The sequence below is a fragment of the Doryrhamphus excisus genome, linkage group LG3 (assembly GCF_037039965.1).
Source record: "Doryrhamphus excisus strain RoL-2023G ecotype Guam linkage group LG3, RoL_Dexc_Guam_v1.1, whole genome shotgun sequence".
Taxonomy (NCBI): Eukaryota; Metazoa; Chordata; class Actinopteri; order Syngnathiformes; family Syngnathidae; genus Doryrhamphus; species Doryrhamphus excisus.
Window position 1 is genome coordinate 18767721 of NC_136359.1, and position 23768 is coordinate 18791488.

The 23768-nt window shown below is 40.3% G+C and overlaps 1 protein-coding gene across 1 annotated transcript in view; it reads left to right on the plus strand.

Moving 5' to 3' along the window:
- grk5l (G protein-coupled receptor kinase 5 like) overlaps positions 1-22224 on the plus strand; it is a 33295-nt gene extending 11071 nt beyond the window's left edge. The window contains exons 2-16 of the mRNA XM_058070095.2: positions 7329-7424; positions 9082-9197; positions 12576-12653; positions 13441-13538; positions 13661-13753; positions 14946-15009; positions 15488-15628; positions 17366-17556; positions 17630-17667; positions 17954-18043; positions 18120-18328; positions 18405-18542; positions 18837-18974; positions 19203-19334; positions 19426-22224. Of these exons, the coding sequence (XP_057926078.2) occupies positions 7329-7424; positions 9082-9197; positions 12576-12653; positions 13441-13538; positions 13661-13753; positions 14946-15009; positions 15488-15628; positions 17366-17556; positions 17630-17667; positions 17954-18043; positions 18120-18328; positions 18405-18542; positions 18837-18974; positions 19203-19334; positions 19426-19509 (1706 nt within the window). The 3' untranslated portion in view covers positions 19510-22224. The remainder of the gene's footprint in view (positions 1-7328; positions 7425-9081; positions 9198-12575; positions 12654-13440; positions 13539-13660; positions 13754-14945; positions 15010-15487; positions 15629-17365; positions 17557-17629; positions 17668-17953; positions 18044-18119; positions 18329-18404; positions 18543-18836; positions 18975-19202; positions 19335-19425) is intronic.
- Positions 22225-23768: the final 1544 nt, after the last annotated feature.

Here is a 23768-nt window from a genome sequence, read left to right on the forward strand (position 1 = left end):
CCTGGATGACAAATAAAGTCATTGATCATACAACTACAGATTGCACTGTCATAATGATCACGACATTTATGAGGTGTGCAAACACAAAGGTTGAGTTGTGTCACTCTGCATGAGTGTCTTATTATGGACAGACTGTGCTCCATCTTTATGAGCCTGTGGGTGAGCCAATAGCCGCTATTCCCCCACCATGCCCCACTGCATGTTCTACTTTGATTGGACAGGTATATAATTACATAATACTGAACGTGTTATGAATTTTCCTTTCTGCATTCCAAATTTCATGTATTAATAGAACAGGAAACCTGCGGCACCTGACTTTTCGTAGACAGGAAATATGCCTTGCCTTGTGTTGCTCTTTGCTTGCAACTTTTTCCTCCTTAAACAAGCGCAAAATCACTCTAGCGACAACTGTGGCCTCACTTGCTGCGAGGTCATGGACCGGTTTGACCACCTCAGTGTGTATTAACACACTCGTGCCCTTGGGCTGGCTGCTATTTTTAGCTGCAGTGACATACAATGACTACAAGGACATGAAGAAAAAAAATCGGCGCAATGTAACAACAGATTTCGCACTGAATGTATGGATGAATCATGGCACATGTAGCTCTATGGTAAGGTTGGATTGGATGCGACTGCATTCTGGTGGAGATAGTTTTATGACTTGTTTTACGATGCGGGTAACCCCTTCCCAGCTGCTCAGAGAATAGGTCACAATTTTCAGGTGAAAGGTGTATATTACCAGTGTTTGCTTTTAGTGCATTAGCACATGTGCTTATTGAGATAAAGACAAGTACGTGGTGGGAGAGGCTAGTTCAAAGATGGTAATAAGGATACAGAGGGACCAAATGACATCATTGTGGAACAGAACAACAAAGAGCGTCTTCCGGCCATAGTCCTCCTTTGCGCTCAAATCTGGGCAGTGTTTCCCTCAGCTTCCTGTGGCATACAAACATAAACTACAGTTAAACAAAACCTCGGGAAGTTTAGGACAGGCACTAATACATCTTCTTTCAATAACAAATCTTTGAAGCTTCCGCAGGGATTTTATTGCAGGTGCTGGACAACGTTGTTTTACAGATTGATTTAGTTTTTATTGTTGTTGATATGAGTTATTGCCATTCTTATTGCACACATACCCTTTTACAGTCTGGACAGCTTAACTTTTCAAAACAAATCTGCAATTAAATTAAATTTGAAATCATACAAATGTACTTAAATGTTTGACAATGAGCTTGTTGTTATTTACCTTTTAGTCAGATCCCTGCAGGTCTTTGCCAATGGTTTCTGTCTCTTTGTGGGGGAGCAGGAAAAGGAAGACTTTGAGAACAAAGCCATTTGTATCAAGGCGCTGCTTTTTATGACTGCATCAGTACCTTGCTGAACACCCGGGTATGACTCAACTGTGAGGACGACATTTAACAGATCAGACTAAGGAGGTGATGTGAGAATCTGTAAGAAAGAGATAATCATTGTTGGATCCGTATTGGTTGGGAACAAAAATGTTTTTTTTTAAAGGATTTAAAGGTTTTTGAATGTACACAAAAGGCCTATTTTATCAAAACAAGGGACATTAGGATCTGTTCACGGTATCTCCGCATTGAAAATGAGCTGTGGATCGAATTGCCTATGGTGGCGGTGTTGGTTTAGGGCTGGGCCATATATCGATATTTTTTAAATAACAATATTTCTGTTAAGCATATCAAAAACAAGCATATCTTTCATATTGATATAGACAGGATTTGATGCGGAGTTCTCATGTTTCAAGATGGCGCCGCCCGAGTGCAAGCTTGTTAAGGCAGCTCTGTGTGTTTATTGTACTTTATTACTTTCTTTTTGTGTGAGTGTGTGCCATACCGATCCCTTGAGCAAGTGTGCAGCTCTGGATGTGTTGCATTTATGTTTTTGTTGAGTATAGTTTGTTTAGAGAATGTTGCAACTCAGAAATCAGAGTATTAGTTGTGCACTCACACACATTCAGTTATAGCTGTGGTCTCATCACACACAAAATTAGGTACAACTACACAATTTTATGAGAATACAAACCAATACAAGAGCGGTATCACAATTATTACTAAGTTAATAATGTTGTTATGAAGCTAACAGTGTTTGTTATTGCACGAGTAGTGTTCACTGGTGGAGAGCTACACTGCATCATAGTGAGAAGGGTTGGGCAGAATCATGCAAGTATGATGTTCCTGATGAGTGGTTGCCAGATGTAGTTATGGTATTGTCTGGTAAGAAAGAAAAGATGACTGCTGATGGGTGTATACAGTATGTGGTGTGTATGCGCATAATTGTATGAACATGATGTGTGCGTGGCGCCCCCCCCCCCCAACTTGGTTAATGGTGTGAATTAGTTTCTTTGTCGACAGTTTTGAACCCCACAGTCGTTTCAGTGTGTGGATGGATGAGGCCTGCAGGAATGACAGAGTTGGTTAAATCGAGCATAAGAACATTGTAAAAGAGAGGTAACTGTACAATTATGTGCATGTCAAGCCCAGCCAACCAGTGGAGAAAAATAATGGTAGTGTCAAAAAGATAACTTTTAAGGTGTCTAGGTAGTATGTGTCTCAAGATTGTGACAGGCAGTGGAAAAAAATGTGCAAAGAAAATGGTGAAAGTGCAAAGTATTTACAAAAATATGTACAAAGATTAAAAAACAAGACTTCATTTACTGTGTATTAGGACTGACGCTACCTTTTTATAATGCAATCCCAACTTTTGCCATTCTCGCCAATTCCACCAACCTACCTAAGAAAAAACATAAATAAACAAAACAACACAAAACACATGATTCTGCTACTATCAGAATTCAAAACAAACAAAATACCACAGTTACATAAACAAGATAACTGCTGCTGGTAGTGACATCATGGAAGTGTGCTGGCAATGATGCCTTAAAAGATGTCTGGTGACATGTGACTGCAAACGTGTTACGCTAAGTTTGAATGCTTATGTTTTGTTGGAACCAGAAATGAATGCAATGGTCAGAGTGGATGTGTGTGCATGTACAGTACGTGGTGCTGTGTGTGCGGTCGTGTGTCACCTGCACGCACACACACACACCCACAGTTGCACACATATGTTGGATGCTGTTTACCTCCTGGTGTTGCGCCAGGAGGATGTCGTCCCCTCTTTAACCTTATTTTTACTCGACTTGACATGCCTTGATGATGTCAGAGCTGTTAAGGAGGAACATAAATAAAGGGCAGTGACTACACCGCCTGCATGGAACAAATTAGACTGGCATGTTCCTCTGTGCAGCAACGCCTCAGTGCAGTTTGTATTTCTGCTCCTGTGTAAGTGACGGGTCCTTCGAGCATGAGCTCGGTTTAATAGCCAAAGTAAATAAGTAGATGCTGGCAGCAAGGACAAAATGGTTCATAGAGGACATGGCCTTTAAACAGCTTTGTCAAGCAAGCCTACCCAACTGCATGCCTGAAATAAGATGTATGTACAGGATGTGTATGTCTTTCTTTGATCAGTTTGTAGTGATATTAACATTCCCTTTATGTACTACCTTCTTTGTTGTATCCTACTTCAATATTTCCCCTTAAGGGTGAAGAAATTGAATTTGCACTCCTGTTGATTACCAGGAAACTACACATCAGACACAGGCAGATAAATCTGTCATATGAGGTTGAATTATTAATGCACATTTGTGTCTATGTGAAAATGAGGACACAATCAAGCACAATAGTTCAAAAATAAAATACGGAAGGAGAAATAACTTTTTCACTTTGAGGCACATTTCTTTCACCACTTCATCAGCAGTGTTTCAAAGACAATAGAGCAGGGCACAACGGATGTATGGGGAGCAGTTATGTGACCTTAATTTGACTTGTCAGTAGAACATCCTCAATACAGGCTCAAAGTTGACACGTTTGTGGAGGCCTTCAGTGAGGACTTCATAAATCTGGTTGGAAAAGTAGGCAAAATATTTGTGATTTAAGAGAGATCGGATACAGCTCCACAGCTGGGATAGGCTCCAGCATAGCCGCGACCCTAGTGAGGATAAGCGGCATAGAAAATGGATGGATGGATGGATGGACACAGCTCCAAAGAAGCCATTGTGTAACAGCTGATTGGCAGGGATGGGTGACTTATTTGACATGGTGTTGACCTTCCGCAGGAAGTCATTTGTCAAAAGCGCCCTGCAGTAGCTTCATTTTTACATCAGTTGCCGCAACGGGGATTGGCAAAGTGTGGAATTGAGCGTTCGCAGTGCAGACGTCATGTTTTCAGTGGAGGAAATTAAATTATTGGACCACACAGGAACACAGTATGGCACACAGATGTGGAACATAGCTTTATATATTAACTGTTTTCCACCAGCTTAAATTGTGGAGCGCGGTTGCTTATAGCTTATGGAGTCTACAGCAATGTTGATGAGGAGCAGGTGCTGGGAGTTAATGATTCTCTTAGGGGATATTTCGACTTGAGTTATTAATACATTGAAGCTTGGTGTCTGTCTGGGGACACATGACCTCTTTTCTCTGCGTTTCTACTGTGGTGAAGTTGGGTCCTCTACAAAGAACACTTTTACTTAAACCACCTTGACATGAGCACAAATATTTCCCCAGCGGTAGTATGCGATGTTGCGTTTCAGTATATTGAATGATATTCCCAATAAAAATTCCCCCAAATTATGTAAAAGCATAATTTGTGCTGTATTTCCCAGACTGTTTCCACAAAGTTGGGAGCACAGGGAATGTGAGCCATAAAATCACATTCAAAAGTTCATTGTCAAACAAATGAAACACATAAGTCCGAGAGATCCCACAATAGTGTGTTTGAATGTGGTGGCCAAAATCTATGCTGGAATTTTAAAAGTGCTTTTAGAAACCCTACAGAGATTACACCGTTTGGTGTGTCTGTAGCTTCACTGCCAATGAATTTGTTCATTCCTGTGTCACTTATCAAATATAATAGATGTCATATATCAAAACAATGGAACATTATTGAGTGTGGGAAGACACTAATGTCTGTGTGAGCTACCGGGATAACATAATAGTCACATTTCCACAGAAATATGCTGACTGACTTCAGACTTTATTTAAAGATAATACTAGTCATGCCCGTTTGGTAGAGTGGACAGAAAGAAGCCATTCCTTTTGTAAAGGGAACATGGCACCCTGGCTGGGATTTGCCAAAAGGTACTTGAAGGATTCTCAGATCATGAAAAACAGAATTCTCTGGTCTGGTGAGACAATGATTGAAGTCATTTGCATAAATTCTAGGCATCATATTTGGAGAAAAACAGGCACCACTCATAGGCTGGTCAATACCGTCCCTACAGTGAAGCATGGTGGTAGAAGTTGTTTGGTGCATGAACTGCATGGGAGACTAGTCAGGATAGAGGGGAAGATGAATGCAGCAATGTACGGAGACATTCTGGTTGAAAATCTGCTCCGCAGTGCTCTTGTCCTCAGACTGGGTCGACAGTTCATCTTTGAGCAGGACAGCGGTCCTAGGCACCCAGCCAAGATCTCAAAGGAGTAGCGTCAGGACAACTCTGAATGTCCTCAAGGAGCCTAGCTGGAGGCCAGATTTGATTCATGTGAAGAAACATGTCTTCCCATCTGACCTGATGAGGCTTTAGTGATGCTGCAAAGAAGAATGGGCGAAAGTGCTCAAAGATAAGTGTGCCAATCTGACTTATATAATGTATTTACTATGTCGCTTGTCTCCGGTGTTTGGCCGTTTAGCTCAGTAGGAGGCGGTTTAGCGTTTATAGTGACGACAGTCCGCCGAATAAATACTTCCCCACACGAACGTTGCTTCAACCCATGATGACAGCATTTCATTCATCCTGTATGTCTCATCATGTGTCAAAGTCTGCCGAGGCCCGCAACTTGGCTTATTTACGTTTACCATTTATATAAGTTGTTTTCTTATCATTGGAAGACTCTAGACCAGTATATAAAAAATATTGGCCAACCTTATTTTTGTTTTTTTAATTTTATATTTAAATACAACTACACAATATTTTATATTTATATTACAATTTTATATATATTATTTTATATATATATATTTGTTTTTTTAAATTTTAAAAAGTTATGTTGTCCTTTTGGGGTATTTTGTCAAGAATTTTGAGGGAAAAAATTAATTAAATACATTTTGGAAAAAGCCTCTAACATAACAAAATATTGAAAAAGTGAAGTACTGTGAATACTTTTTGAATGGCATGTAAGCACATACTTCATACAACTAAAATAATACTCGACTCGTCTTTTTAAAAATCTTTTTATCCATATTGATCTAGGTCTAACATGGTTTCACATACTTACTGTAACTTTATAGAGCTGGAACACTATTTTGTGAAAATTTGATGTTAAAATTGGCAGTGTGTTTTCCACATATCGTGGATTTATCAAGCTCTGTAGACAGCCAGTCGCACACAAACAGAGCTGTGCCAATGAAAACATAACCTTCTTGATGCAGGTAACAAAGGAGTTATAGTTGAAGTGGAACATCAGCGGAGGGAAGGATGAGGTGGTAATGTGAAGACAAAAGTGCTGAAGCTTTCCTTCAGAGGCTCCAGCATGACGTGGTGCCACTTACATTCCAGGCTTATTACTTGAAGATGTTTGCTTGTCATTGCCTTTCCTGTTCTCATGCTGGTAATATGGCCTCTCGCAGTGGTTGAGACGCTCGCATCCGTTTTCCACTGTGCTTAGCAGTTTCAGGAAATCTTTGTCAGTTCGTGAGAGAGGATATAAATCAATAAAGCAGACAAACATGACATTAGACACAACAGCTGGGATGGATAAAAAAGCATTCATGATTATGCCTGTATCCCTTTAGGGAATGACAGCCGTGACGTTAACAAGGTTTGGATGACTACACTGTGTGAAGGGCATGATTAAGCCATGCATTAATCAATAATATCGCCATAATAAAGCACTATGGCGTCTTTAAAGAGTGAAATGAAGTGGATACAAATGATTTGAGTCGTTGATGCGGGTGGAAGCTGATGCTTGATTATTCACAGCAGTGGAATCCAGTCTGGCAGTCATGTTTTGGACTCTGATGGGAAATGAGAAGGTCAGAATAGGCCTTTTGTCTGTGTAGACACACACAATCACACACTTTAAACACACACAAAACCATTCTGAGGAAAGCTACAGAGAAAAAGCCAGTAGAGAGATGAGAGTGGAAGTACAATGTAATCTATGAATTATAAATACAAGCTGAGACTATGATTTCATTCAGTGAAGAGCCTGCAGCAACCCCACCACGCCTTTCTCTGTTTTCATCCTCTCCTTTATTTGCACTTTGCACTTTTTCAAAATGATCCCATCTTTTTCTTGTTCTTCCTGCAGGTGGAGGAGGAAAGCGGAAAGGACGAAGCAAAAAATGGAAGGAGATCCTTCGTTTCCCCCACATAAGTCAGTGCACTGAGCTGGGCAACAGCATCGGTAGGGTTGATGTGTGTGTGTGTGTGTGTGTGTGTGTGTTCCTGTACGCTCCTTTAAAGGGACTGTATGCAGCTGGCAATTGGCTTCATGTTGTTTTATGGTGGCTATACTGGGGTGTCCAAACTTTTGCCACCGACAGCCACTTATGGTCCAAAAATTCACATGTTGAATTTTGATCCCAATATTCCATATCCCAATATTTTTTACACAAAGTGAGTTTAGACAAAATCAAAACTAGCATGTCAAGTTCCATCCATCCATTTTCTATGCCACTTATTGGGGTCACGGGTATGCTGGAGCCTATCCCAGCTGACTTTGGGCGAGAGGCGGGGTACACCCTGGACTGATTGCCAGCCAATCACAGGGCACATATAGACAAACAACCATTCACACTCACATTCATACCTATGGACAATTTGGAGTCACCAATTAACCTAGCATGTTTTTGGAATGGGGGAGGAATCTGGAGTACCCGGAGAAAACCCACTCACTCACTGGGAGAACAAAACTCCACACAGAGATGCCCAAGCAGAGACTCGAACCCAGATCTTCTCGATCTCCTGACTGTGTGGCCAACGTGGTAACCGCTCCGCCACCGTGTGACCCTGGGCCATTCCTTTTAAAATAAATATAGAAAAAGTCAAACTTTTCGATAGGCTCAAATCCTCAGCTAATAACAAAATATAAAGGAGGTCCTGTATCGGTGCCCATATATGAACATTGTGATAGGTTGCTTTTCCTTTCATGAGGAACGCAACAGGAGCATTGCACACATTCCTCATATCAGAGTTTTAAGGTTGTGAAAAAGATTGTTTTAATGCTTTGGATTTTAAGTACCCCACATTAGTAAGTTACAGCTTATTCCATGCTGACTACTTGCCGTCACGGTAGCCTGTTAGCTTCAACTAACAACAGCCGCTCCTCCCTTCTGCATGCAGGCATGATGGAGATACAGCTCAAATCCAGTCTATCGATCGCAACGATATGGTTGGTTTTGATATTGTGCTTAAAGTAAATATTGGTATTTAATAAATATCGATATATCGCCGAGCCCTACTACATATACAGTTTTTCAAGAAAATGCAGTTCAGCTTTGTGATATGTGTAAAAGTGTATTATTAGTATGAACTTTGGTGTTTGCTGGTTTTGCCCATTTTTGCTGTTTTTTAAATTTATATTAATTAATTAATAACTAATTAATATCACAACTTTAAAAAGTCTTATTTCTGTAATATTTCACCTTTGTGCTACTAAGAGGACTTTATTTTTCCTAAATATTACATTATTGTTGTAGAAACTAAACTCCTTGTTGTTATATTGCAACTTTTTTCTCTTAATATTTTGGATTTATTTTCTTGTCAAATTGTATTTTTAGAATGTGCTGCAGGCCGCTAATTGTGCCGGGGCCCCACCTTGGACACCCCTGGGCTGCAGTTAAACTTTGTCAAATCGATTTCATTCGCTGACAACATACAGTACATAGCAAGGGCACATGTTGCATGTGAGTGGCTTATGTACTCAAAGGACAGGATGTAATGTTTGCATTGCATTCAAACACAAGCGCCCTCTGGGCAGCTGGGAAAGCTGCTGCATACAGTCCTTTTAAGTGTCACTAAATTACATCTGTCTGCATTTTAACGTACCGTTTTTCTCTTAGTTGAAAAGGACTATGTCAGTATATGTGAGAAGCAACCTATTGGAAGGCAACTCTTCCGTCTTTACTGTGAGACCAGGCCCAAACTGCAACGCTGCATCCAGCTCCTGGACGCAATGGTACACACATACATGCACACACACATAGAGTGGAGCTTCTTCTCAGTACAAGCCCTCCCTGTCAAATCTGGGAAACAACAGCTTTCTTTTTTCCCATGTAATATTTAATCACTAAAATTCAGAAACAATTTTTTTGTAAAGATTTTGAATGTGTTTACTATACAAAATGAAGTTACACCCAGCAGCTGCCTAGCTCAAGAGTAGCAACAAGGGGGACCAAATGCAACACTTAGGGATTTTATTGGCATTCCTGACTAATTCTTTTGGGATGCAGTGACTTCCTGGAGTCTTGTCATCATCGAAAGGTTGCCTGGCAACCAACAACAACTGCATATCATGTAACACTTCTTGTATTATACTCATCTATATTTTTGCGGAGGGCTTGCCATCAAATCGTTAAAGGGGACCTATTGTGCTTTTTCCAATTTTCTGACCTTTAAATGTAATTAGAATGTTGTATTCTCGTGTTAAACAATGCCAAAGTTTCAGATAATGAGGTTTGCACATTTGGAAGTGAGCCCTGAAAGAAGTTTGGGATGGCTCTGAATGCTCGGTTTCAGAGGGCGTTCTAACACTGGCAATTTGTGATGTCACAGATTCCACAGATTTTGTGTAAGTAATGGAAGGAAAGCGGTGTAGCATTAGAGAATGTGCATACAGGGAGCAGGGTGCAAATTAAAAGCTCACTGAGTCTGGGGTTGCTAATAGCCATTTCCTACCACGATTTTTTAAACACTTATAGTCTTGCAGTAGAAAACGCTAAAATGCTAAAGCTACTTAACATTCAGAAACATCTTGAAGTAACCTCTTTTCTTGAGAAACGTTAGACTGTCCAGTCGCTACATCCGGATTGGAGGTACATCAACCCGTATAGTGTACTATATCAACGCCTATAATGTTGGTTTTGGCAGTTAGAAGCCTAACACTGGGAGTGCGACCAACCACAGCAAAGTGGGCATGTGGGTGGCTGTGGGTGGAATAATTTAAAACAAAATGTTTTTGCAGGAAGCAAGAGATCCAAAAAAATACAGCTGGAATAGGTGCAGATTCTGGAAGATCAGGAAAGCTTTCTCTGCATGTTATTGTGTGTAGCTGCTCTACAGTAGTCCACAACGCAATACAAAGGGCTGAAAAATTAGCATTATATGTCCCCTTTAGTTAATACAAAGAAACTAAAATAAAAATATGTTGTTTACGCGACTATGCTACACACACCCAACATCTTGGGTGTTTGCGTCGAGGTGGAATACCTCCTACATGACATGTTTAAGTCTTTATCTATGCCCAGAATATCTTTGCGGCCATGTGACCACACAGAAAGGGCAGCATTGTTTCCCACAACACACCATCCATTTCCAACATATACACACATATATCCCTTCCCTTCTCTCTCTCACTGTTTAGCCACCATGAGAGTGACCCTCTTTAAATGCAGTCATACCAAACTTATGTTGTAGATGATTCTGCACAGGCCACAAGCACCTTGACTGTCAACAAAGAAAACCCGGGTGATTACAAACATGCTGATGTTGACCTTAAGCGACTAAAAAACTCCAATAATTATGCTTAGTACATTATTCTTATTGATCTGAGAAGGAAATTAGTGAGATGGTGACAAGGATTGTTTTGGTTTCTTTATATAGAGCAATAAAGCTGTAAAAAAAAAAACATGAGAGAAAGGGAACGAAAGCTTTTCCAGTTTGTTTGACAGAGGAAGGAATGTGCTCAGGGGTTCCACGAGAAAGAGCGCGTGTATGTTGTGCATGCGTGCTGGATCCCCCACCAATGCTGCCCAAAGGTTAAAGGGGCACCTTTTCCATTTGGCCGAGTCCCTACAATGTAAATGAGTACAATGTAGAATGAAGTTGAGGTCAGGTTGAGGTATGATCTGGCCAAATGGTTGAGGTTACATGTCTTGGGGTTATATAAGGTAGAGGAAATGAAAGCACTATCAGTCTTGTAATAATGTTCCGTGAAGTGTTTCTAATATAGTACGTTGATAATGTTGACAGTAAATGCTGCATACCGCATAATAATGAGTGCATACACATAGTATATACTGCACAAGTCGTATGTCCTTTCTGCCTTGTTCTGAAGTGTCGGTAACGCTGCTGCTTTTTAAAGCCTAAATCTCCAGGCTTATGTGTGTATGTACTGTATGTATACGTGTGTGTGTGTGTGTGTGTGTGTTTTATAGTGGAAAGCTGGTGACGCTGGTGTGACACACTGTGACACTCCAGGACCTCGAGGAATCCTGCCGTGTTTTCTGTGCGGTTGCCAGGCAACACAGGGCCTTGTTGGGGGGAAAAAAGGCACAGATAGAAAGAGTCAAGCTAGTGTGCAGCCTGGGTTTCTTGTTGCCCTCCATCTTTTTTGTGTGAAAGTTAAAAGTGTTCCCTCTGAAATGCGTCACAGTGCTTTTCATGTCTTTGTGACATCCAATATGGGCAGCGTTTAACAGTCATACCTGTCGGTGTGAATGACGACATATGTTCACACACACAGTCAAGCGCACCATATGTTTATGTGAGAGTGACAGTAACACATTTAGTGAGTTACAGTTTGTGGAATAACTAAGCATCAGCTACTCCAGCGCAGTTTTGAAAGGAGATAAAAGCATTGGCTGATTCTAGTATCTTGAAAGTGTTGAAGAGGTCGTCATTTTAACATTTATATGTATTCATATACAGTATGTACCGTGAACTGTAGTCATCTTTCTATTTTTAAGGCTTTTTGCCTCTCAGACATACAGACACTATTATTCGTACCCGTCCATTGTCATTCAAAATAACAAAAGTCACTTAAATTCTTAATAATTATACTTTTGTTTAGGGGTGCACACATATCGGTCCGACATGGAGTATTATGGCATCATACCAATAAAATGAATAACATTGGAAAAAATAACTCAGATAACCGATACTTGTTTTTTTTTTTGGATTACCCGTATTATGCAGTAGGTGGGGAATGTGAACAAATCAAGGGCTCCTTTTCAGTGACATGCTACAAACAGCCCGTTGTAACTTCCCCCTGACCTCACTTGTTAATAAACTGCTGCGGTTGGCTGCATTTAACCACAAAAAAGCATGGTTTATTAATTAGTATATTTTAGAACAAATTTCAGAGAGAAGCCAAGAAATTCACAGAGCAAAGTATATTCTGTAGCTTTTTTCTTTCAAGTATCGGACAATACTTGCTTTAAAACGCAGATCCCCTGCGCCGATCAGGCAATTGTTTTGAGCCTACCATGTTGCTACTCTGATGAATAATCCTGGACCAGCATATTTAGTTGTATTTCAAATTTTAAATCAGTTGTTTTTTTAACCAAGAGATTGGTGATGTTGGATGATAGAATATTAATGATATTGTGTCATACAGGAGGATTATGAGGTAACGCCTGATGAAAAAAGAAAAAGCAGAGGGGACCAGATTATCAAGACTTTTCTTTCTAAACAAGTAAGTATATACTATTATAGATGCTTGATATTCTCAATATTAACTCTTCCTTCAAAGTTATGTCAGGTGTAATGAATGAACACATTATCCTACTTTTGCATGCATTTCACAAATAAACACTGTTTGTGCAAATTAGATAAATACTGCAATATACAATGTAGGTTATAGAAAAAGTGACCAACATTTTGTCTCAACAAAAGTTTCTACAATTAAGACACAAATATAGACACAAATTCACAAATAAGAATCCAATTGGAGCAGAAGGGCAAAATCTCTGGCAATGATGGCAATGATACTATTTGGATTTGGAAAGCTGCAAACACCCATACAAGAAAAAAGTGCAGATTATGAAACTCTGGACTAATACAGTCACTGAAATGATAAACTGGGCTCATTCAGCATGTCACGCATGTGAGCAGCATCAACAAAACACATTAGATTGGAAGTATTCAGTGAATAGTTTGCATGTTCTCCTCGTGCATGCATGGGTTTTCTCTGGGGACTCCAGTTTCTTCCCACATTTCAAAAATATGTTCATGGTTAGGTTAATTGGCGACTCCAAATGGTCCATAAGCATGAATGTGAGTGTGAATGGTTGTTTGTCTATATGTGCCCTGTGATTGACTGGCGATCAGTCCAGCGTGTAACCTGCCTATCGCTCGAAGACAGCTGGGATAGGCTCCAGCACCCCTGCGACCCTTGTGAGGATAAGCGGTAGAAAATGAATGAATGAATGAATGAGTGTGTGCTTTAATAAAAACTGATGTATATGCTTGTTGTCTTGTAGTCACTTCAACAAGTCGACATAGTGGAGGCCTTTGCAGATCAGTGCAGAGAGAACCTGGAGCTCAGTCCATGTAAGGAGATCTTCAGCAACTGCCGCAAGTGAGTGACCTCTCCATCTTTACTTCCTTTTACCTGGGTTGTCCTCGCCCTCTGACCCAATGCCTGTGTGTAGTGTAATTGTTATTTGCTGACTTGTTACTGTGTTGTATTTTTGGGACTAGGGCCGTCCACGATTACCTGAGCGGCGCTCCATTCGCAGACTTTGAGAATAGCATGTACTTTGACCGGTTCCTGCAGTGGAAGATGCTGGAGAGGTCAGTAGCATCTAGCTTTACATACTCACAAAAGTCACAGCTTTTTCAGTGGGCAAAATCTCAATCTAAGAGTAAACTTCACTTGATTGGTTTAACATTTTTTCCACATAAAACCACAATATATACAGTAATTTACATTAAATAGTTATGATGCTGTATGTTATCCATTGGCTATTCTAAAAAACTGAAGTCATTGCCACTTAGCCTTCAGCAGTTGTATACTCATCATCAAACATGCAGAGTCAGCATTAAGATTGCTGACGTTACATATAGAACTATTGATCACCATTCAGGACGGTAACCGTACAAAACCAATCTTATCCACCAATCTTTTCTATCACAAAGGTCTGAAAGTGAGCCACTTAGTATTTAAAAAACGTGAAAAATAAAAGGAAGTGATAATAAAATTTCGGAAATATAAATGCAGAAGGACCCACATTGTAAAAAAAAAACACATGGTGTCAAGTAGGGGTGTCACAAAATCTCACATTATTAAAACGTGCCAAGATTTCTCATTAAAAATCCATATCATATCCTGATATGATAATCAATAAATAATCACTCGATAAATTAAAATGAACATGATAATTCTAATTGATATACTGCCATGCGCATTGTTTTCCTCATCTTTCACCTCCAAACAGACAGGAGAAAAGTACCCTGTGCATTAGTTTCAGCACCTTGGCATGTTTGTTCAATAGAACAGCGGCATGAATGGAGTGAACCCTTTTGTCTCAGTGGGTGGAGGTGGGGCCGGTAGAAAACGCACCAGGTGCAGAAGAGTGTAACGTACTAGAAATTTGTAGATTTATATAGTTTGCAATAATGAAATAATGAGGTGGTCAGCATTATACAGAGTAATATTCTTTTACAGGCAAAGTATAACATACAACAAGCAGTTTTAGAAGGCAAGACCTAATATGTGGAAAACTGGACTTGTGGAGGGTTCTCGGAGGAGTTGATCACTCTTGGCACGAACATCTCTTGGAGCCAGAAGTAAACAGCAGGCTCTCAGAGCATCCTTGATAATATCCGTCTCTGGAAAGTAAAATTGCACACGAGAGGCCGCACCCTGTGCACAGGAAACAGACTCAGGATGGTATTGAGTTTTGGAGATAATATCTCTGCCCTAATCAATAATACTGCATATGAGCATGTATTAATGGCCTTTCCTGTGTCTGTGTTTTGTCAGGCAACCAATCACTAAAGATACTTTCAGACAGTACAGAGTGCTCGGGAAGGGAGGATTTGGAGAGGTGAGAGATACTACTTTGTGATTTACTATGTGGGCACAAGTAATGGGGCACTTCAGGACATAAAAATTGACAAAAATAATAGCTTATAATTTTCTGGAGGGAATATCTGCAAGATTTTGTAGTGTATCTGTCTGATTTTTTCCCTATTCATCCAGAAGAACAGAGGTAACTGATGTTGGGCCTGAGTGAGAGGGTCTGGTTCACAACATCAACAATCTAATTTAAACTGGTTTGTGCAGTAGGGCTTTCCCTAAACGGTTCCCACAATTGTCAAGATGTCTTGGTAACATGAATAATTAAAATACAAATTCTGTGGGAACTAAGGGCTCTAGTACAAGTCCTGATTATAAGATAAGAATATGCTGATCGGTAGGTGTGCCAATACTAAATTACTCAATATTTGTCCGTGTTGTGTACTGATGATACATTCACTATTGTGTTATTGTAAATAATGTGTGATGCTACCTGTTCATCTCAGGTATGCGCCTGCCAAGTTCGAGCAACAGGAAAGATGTATGCCTGCAAAAAGCTGGAGAAGAAGAGGATCAAGAAGAGGAAAGGAGAGTCAATGGCACTCAATGAAAAGCAGATCCTAGAGAAAGTTAACAGTAGATTTGTTGTGAGTAAACACTTCAAATCATCAGTGCATCGTTTCTCAAATGGTAATCCACAAAGGGTGAATCAAGGTAACTGGACTCTTAAAGGGGACCTATTATGCGAATTTCTGACCCTTTGTATTGATATGTGGACTCGTAGAGCAGCTGCACACAATAACCAGCACAGAAAACTTTCTAGAGCTTCCAGAATCTGCACCAATTCCAGCTGTATTTCCTTGAATTTGTGATTCCCGCCCAAACGGTCTGTTTTCATTTATTCCACCCATGGCCCGCCTCCGGGCAAGCCCACTCTGCTGTGATTGGTCACACTGCCAAAGACTTTCTCATATAGTGGCTATAGGAGTTGATAATACATTAACAAAGTCTTTGGAGAGCTAGTTGAGTAGTGGCAGCTCATGATCTACTGATGGAGCTCAGAAGCCGAAAGTGAGGGTGACACGTTTTAGTGCAGACAATTTTGCCATGACATTGGTCGTGGAAATCTGGTCTTTGCACGTTCCATCGGTGAGCACTGTGGTTCTCTCCACCTCCGTGGATGCACAACGTGTCTGACATTAATGAGACACTCTCTCCAAGAGTGCTGCTTCTGGCTTCAGCAACAGTTTGTCGCATATTTCACATTCATGTTCACAAAAACAATATTAAATGCAGTTGACAGATTTTTTTTTCTCTTGCTGGGAATCACCAACTTCAATAAGTTCTGCCTGAGCTTGTTTTATAAACAGCGAAGTGGAGCTTGCAGGAAGGCAGAGAGCGTGTCGCTCCTCCAGCCACCCCAATAAGGAAGCCCGCTCCTCTGTGACATCATAAAAGAACAGTTGCAACAGTTCATTACCATGGTAACGTGACTTCAATCAGGCTTTATTTCAGCGACAGGGCGAGAGAGAGGATAACAGCACCTAGCGATGTGTCTGCTCATGCGACAGTAATTATTGCAGGTTAATGTGGCTCAAAGACTGCCTCTACTCCCTCAAAATGAAGGCACATTCGCCCACAAGCCAAAAGGACTTGTACTTCGCTCATATCACTAGATGCCACAAGCCCAACACCGACGAAGAGCCACAAAAGTAGGGGTTGACAAAGAGCGGCCTTGGGGCCATCAGTGAAACATGGCTCATTTGTCATGGCATCACTGCATAAATTAAATTAAATTAAGAAAAACAGCAAAAATGGTAAGAAATGTTGATGCTAACAACCAATAACACAGTTTTAATGTACTTTTAAAAAATTCTACAAAATAAATACATATATGATAAAGATATCATATATAGTTAATGTATTATTTATTTATTTCTAGAAATGTTCATGAGATAGGCTCCAGCACGCTTGTGACCGTACTGAGGATAAGCAGCATAGAAAATTTTAAAAAGGGCCTTTTGTCAAAATAAAAAGGCTCTGTCTAAACAGGAGGAGGCGTTCCAACATTTCTCTTCAAGATTGTCTGATCCCACACGAGGAGTGACCATTAACGAGTTGTTTTGCACTAGTCAGGCAAATATGTAAGCTATTGTTATCAGAGCGGCTGTTCACCAGCCACGCCGGGCAACAAACACAACAACAACAACCCGATTGTGACCACCCCCAGGGGACAAATCGTATCTAAAATTTTAGAACCGAAGAAGCCTTTGTATGAAAGGTGAAACTTCAACAAACAAGAGTCAATTTGCCTCGATTCAGCCTTCACGGATCATTTTTCCTCTTGTTTTTCCCAATGTTTAACATACTCTCCTGGTCACTAGGTGAGCTTAGCGTATGCGTACGAGACCAAAGACGCTCTGTGTCTAGTGCTGACGATCATGAATGGAGGAGACCTCAAGTTCCACATTTACAATATGGGCACACCGGGTTTTGAGAAAGACAGGGTCCAGTTTTATGCTGCTCAGATCTGCTGTGGTCTCAGGCATCTCCACAGGGAATCTATTGTCTACAGGTATCAATCTCAACAATTTCACTCATTTAATTCAACCACACTGATTCATTTGGAGTTTCAATCATTTTTGCAGAGATTTGAAGCCAGAGAACATTCTACTGGACGACAATGGTGAGTTTTGAAGCACATTTTTGGTTATGCTGCAGAATATGTGCAATTTTAGGCCGGACAGCCAACAAAACAATAAATATATGGTAAAATACAGGCAATAAAATTGAAAGTAATTGGACATTTGCCTTTCATATTAATTGTATTTTAAAGATAATTTTAAGACAAATAATACACAGTTTCATGAATGGGGATTGCCTAAGTGTAGTACAATATCCACTTTAGCTTTTTCAATGATGATTGTATTTATGTAAACCATGTCAGGTGCATTGCTGTTATTGTACCGTAGGACACATCCGTATTTCTGACTTGGGCCTTGCCATAAAAGTGCCTGAAGGGGAGCTAATCAGAGGAAGAGTGGGGACAGTCGGCTACATGGGTAAGTCTTCATATCGTCTACATCTCCATTCTATCATCCAAGTTCTTCATTGGACATTTGCTTTCTTCCTGTCTAGCTCCAGAGGTGATCAACAATGAAAAGTACGGGATGAGTCCTGATTGGTGGGGGCTGGGCTGCCTCATATACGAGATGACGGCCGGGCGATCGCCCTTCCGTGCCCGCAAAGAGCGTGTGAAGCGGGAGGAGGTGGAGAGGAGGGTGCAGGAGGAAGAGGAGGAGTACAATGACAAGTTTACAGAGGACACCAAGGACATCTGTAGAAGGGTGAGGAGTTGACGGTAAGCAGTTTATCGTCATAATAATAATGTAGAGATTAATCGCTGCTTCTAACTTAAACTAGCTGCTCACCAAAGACCCAAAGCAGAGGCTTGACTGCCAGGGTGACAGAGCGCCAGGCGTTAAGGCCCACTCCTTCTTCAAAAACATCAACTTCAAAAGGCTCGAGGCTGGAATAGTGGAGCCTCCGTTTGTGCCTGATGTGAGTACTTTGACATACTACACTGACCATGGCAGGCCAGCACGTTGGCAAACCTGATGAAATGATAAAAGTTCTACATTTAGAGCAACAGAAATGCTGGCTTTAAACCAAAGACGCTAGATATACAAAATGGATCTTTCATAGTTTGCCTTGTGCACATTTGGATGCCATCATGGGAAGCAGAATCGAGAAACACTGCATTGTGAACATGTATTGTTTCCCTGACAATTTTAAGCATCAAGTAAAGTATGTTTGCTCGCCCGCATGCATTTCATGATCATTGGCTTCTTGCAGCCTCGGGCAGTGTACTGTAAGGACGTGCTGGACATTGAGCAGTTCTCCACAGTCAAGGGAGTGAATTTGGACCAAACTGACAATGACTTCTACTCCAAATTTGCTACAGGCAGTGTTTCCATCCCATGGCAGAATGAGGTAAGCGTGTCTGCCTTGACAGACAATTTTTTTTATAAAAATACTTTGTGCAGTACGTGTCACTTTCGGGAAGAGCTCTCTTGCTAAAGTTTTATTTATTTTTTTTATTTTCTCTTTTAAAGCATCTGTTCTTTCTTTATTTGTGATGTTAAAAAGCAAATGTTATTATCCTGTATGTCATCAACAATAGAAGCAATGTTTGCTAAAGGTCAAAGGTCTCTTTTCCAGATGATCGAAACAGAGTGTTTCAGAGATTTGAACGTGTTCGGCCCTCAAGGGGCAAGACCTCCAGATCTTGACTGGAGTCAACCGCCAGAGCCCCCAAGACGCAGCTTGCTCGACAGGATCTTCAGGAGGCACGTGAGTAAAACCATCAGTTGTGTATTTCATGATTTTAACAAACATGGATGCAATTCTAACTCATACGCACCTTTTTTTTTGGCTGCATTAGCACCCAGAGGTGCCTATTTCCCACAGCCGTGTGCAGTCTTCCAGCGTAAACTCTGTGGACTCCATGTCCAACTCTGCCCCCTAGTGGTGCAGTGACAGCGTGGGAGCCATGCACAAAGTGAAGGAGCTTAGAGGGCTTTTCTGCTGCTGATTGGTTCAGAGCTAGAGCCTGAGGCAGCCAGTCTAAAGTCTAACCGGCCAGCCCATAATGGGGGATTGACCGGGCCCAGTGAGATGTTCATAGACATCTGGAAATATTTGGACAAACCCTCTTATCCTCAGGATTGTTGGACTACAGAATGGAGCAACTCACGCTGATGGAAGCGTTGATGAAAGGACAGAAAACAAGCATATTCAGGGCATCTACAGTATAATAAAGACCCATCACACGAAACAGAGAAGTGGGTCGCAGTGATGTTTCTCTTTCTCCCAAAAAGTTCTGGCCTGTATCATGTACCAATAGTCACCATCTGTATATCACTCATGATACCTTCTTTGTGTTTCCTCCTGTCTTACCTCAAATCACTCCTAAACATTCAGAACAGACGGCCTCATTCGTGACCTCAGAACATAATGGACATCGCCTCACGTACACTCAGGCCAAAGATTACAGTTAAGTTTTATAATACTGTCGTCATGTTTAGTTAGTGTTCTGAAGTCGTCATTTAGAACCACCTGGAATCGTTATGTGCTCAGATGAATACACACATTCTCCATATATGAGCCTGCAGGCGTGATGATATAGCTCACATACAGACACGTGTCGGACATCATTGTGAGAATGGTGTTGTGTTGTCATTGCATGGACGGAGTATACGTAAGTACGGACAGCTGTATCCCTTTGCTTCTGCATACCTCATTCCACTGATGGTATTGTATATCATGCAACATGGACGTCTCCCTCAGTTTACTGTGTCACTTTATATTTGACAAAAAATACTATGCTGTACAGCAGTGGTTCCCAAAGTGTGGTACGCATACCCCCAGGGGTACGTCAATAGCCATAGGGGGTACGTGAATAAAAGTAAAAAACAATTAGCGCCTACACTCAAAATTACTAGTGCGCCTGAACGCCTCACAGTGAGTGGCAAGTTGTTCCTTGCTCTGTGTGCTCCATATCATCAAATAAGTAAGTTTGAATGATTACTTTGTGCTTTTTGAGGGGTTCATCATTTATATTGGCGTTCCGATTAATCCCCACACTGTAGCACCGTGAGTGGAGATTCACCCGAAAATGAGGCTTTATTATTAGTTGTATATATTTCAGATACTATTAAGACAGGGTAGTGGATTTTTAGAGTTAGGACATTATAGACAGATTCCAGTCAGATAATGGACACTTCATATTCAACCAGCAGGATCATAACTAGCAAACTGCTGTCAGTGCTGCTCCAGCTTTTTCTAAAATGGTGCATTCATGGGTATCACATAACTCCTCGGACACAAGTTGACACTTTTGTGTAGGCAATAGACAATGTTACTAAATGTTCCACTTATAACGGACATCAATGTTAAAGAAGCCTTTGGACGGATACTGTTTTATTATGATTGTTAAACTTTCCCCTTCAATTTTAGTATGAAATGAATATGCAGACTTAAATTGTAGCCATCCTGGTTGGAGAAAAAAAGTGAAGCTCAAATTAAGTATATTCAAAGGGAAGGATGCCAACATCAGAGTGGAATAAAATGCATGTGGGATGCTAATTAATCTATTTATCTCATTTCAAACTTTATCCTAATGCCACCATGCAAAATACACCTTTTCACTTGGAATTACTATAAAATGAATGAACCATTGAATAATGTTCAATATTTCAAATTAATTAACATAAGTGTGCAGGAGTCAGGGGTACATGGCTTCACGTCAAGTATCTGAAGGGGTACGTGACTGTAAAAAGTTTGGGAACCACTGCTGTACAGAATTTTTTTCTGCACAGTCCCCATGAAGTTGAAGAGGAACACATGCACATAGTCTGACTTAAATGTTGCACAATTTAATATGTCATGCTGTTTTTTGGTCGCCAAAATGAAAAAGTTTTACCTCTTATTAAGGCACATTATAATATTAGTATTGCCATGCATTGTATGTTTTCTACAGCTGTATTTCAACATCTGAAATGTAAGTGTTCTTGCTCCCTTTATGCCTTTTCCATTTCAATAATATTGCTGCATAATTGTTACATGTACTGGTTTTTATATTTTGCTCCTTGATCATTTTTAAAATGCCTCATGTTGTCTAAAGGTCCTTCCTCTTCTTATATTTCAAAGACTCAATGAGGATTTTCACGGTGAATGGTTGATATTATCTGCATTTTTATTTATCTGTTCCACTTCATTTACATCCAGAAGAGTAAGACGCTGGAAGAAACTTAAAACACAACTCAAAGATAAAGTGGCCTTCCTGCAGCAGCAAAGCCAGTTCAAAAGGACAAGCATCACCTTGTCGTATTGTGTTTTAAGAATGTTATTGTGTTTTTTGTTTTATTTTGAATGTCTGTGAAGAAATTTATTTTACCCATACCGCAGGCCTGACCCCCCCCCCCCATTAGCTATGTCATATAAAAACAAGAAAAATCAGACTGAAGTGCCTCGTTTGCCTAATCTCCCCGACAATACCCATCAACACTTTGTGTCCCTCTGACTGTCACTCATGCTTGAGTCGCTGGGGAACATTGGTTATATAGTCAAAATACAGAATCAGAGAGGACGTTTGTGTGGTGAAGGAGGTGTGCTGAGTGCATGTGAAAGCCAAGCCCACTGTGTCTTGTCATGTCCCAATAAAATTTGTGCTTTAGTTTGAGTACTCTCCTGTATGCCCGTCTCTTCACTTGACGCCATTTCCTATTCATCCATTAAGTATAAATGATAATAGAAAGTGTTTTCCTGGAAATTGAAAGGATGCAAGGGGCACTTTGATATTTCTTAAACGATATGCTGAGTTATACATTTCTATCTTTGTGATATAATAGGTAAAAAAAACCTTTATGTAAAATAACAATTTAGTTTTTCTCTATGCTACTAAAATGACATTACTTTTCCTCATTTTATGTTAATTCTCATAAAATTACAACCTTTTTTTCCCTCATTTGGAAACAGATTTTTCCTTGAGAATGTTTCCTTTATTCTTGTAAAATTACAGCTGTTTTTTCCATTTCTGCTTTTGGGGGTTTTTTTAAATACATTTTCTAACTATTTAAACTTTACTTTTCTTCTCGTCATTATGACTGTATTCTCATAAAATTGTGACTTATTCTTTCTTCTTTTTCTTAGTTTGCCGCAACCTAATTTTCACATGCCAATTTTTGTCCGGCCTGTTTTATGTGTGCTACTCAAAATAATGAGCTTGATAAAAGGTTCCCCAGAAAAGTGTGCATTTACTGTAATCAGCAAAGACTCAAATTTCCATACACAAATTTCAATACACATAAGGAGAGTTAGTCAATTAAAATACACTTTTTGATAAGACATGAGTTGTTTATCAGTGTTTTTGACTGAATAATAGTTCCGGTACAGCGGTGGGACTTTTTGTTTCCATTTTCAATGAAAGCTCACCCAGCAGAAGGCCACAGAGACTGATGGTCAATCCCTACAATCCAGCTGGTGTGACGCCAGGTTATAGGTCAAGGGGTTTTTCATTGGGATTTCCTACGACATTCCTGATTTATTATACATGTTATAGTGGTTTAGTGGTTAGCATTCTGGATTTTGTAGCTAATGCCCTGGGTTCAAATCACAACCAGTAAGAATCTTTGGTATTTGTCAGGAAGAGCATCCGGAATATAAAGTGCTCAAGCCAAAATCAGGATGCGGATCCACTGTGGCGACTTTGTAATCAGAAAAAAGCGGAAAGAAACAAACAAAAGTTGCAGTACACCCATCAGATGACGCGCCTCTCATTTCCGTTGCTCTTCCTATACGCAGTGTTGACGAGCAAACCTTTGAGACAATATTACTGTTAGATAGTTTTGCTTTTGCTCGCAGGGCTGAACAGGGTTGTCAAAACATGAGATGCTTGACAAAACAGAGTGCCATTGGACATTCATTATTCGGAGCGTGATTGAGTCGCACTGATGGGAAGGCTCATCAGGGTGTTAGTAACATGAAGTGAAATGATGGAACCGGCTTCCACTTCAGTACTACTTAACCTCACCCTAAATGTATAAAGCAGCACACTACCAAGGTAGTATCAGTATGAGATTGATGGTCCTATGTTTTATTATGTAATAATTAGGGATGCGCCGATTGATCGGCCACCGATTGGTATCGGCCGATATCAGTGAAAAAGCATGATATCAATATCAGTTGATACTTCTTTTATAACGCCGATCCCCTCCGCCCCTACTG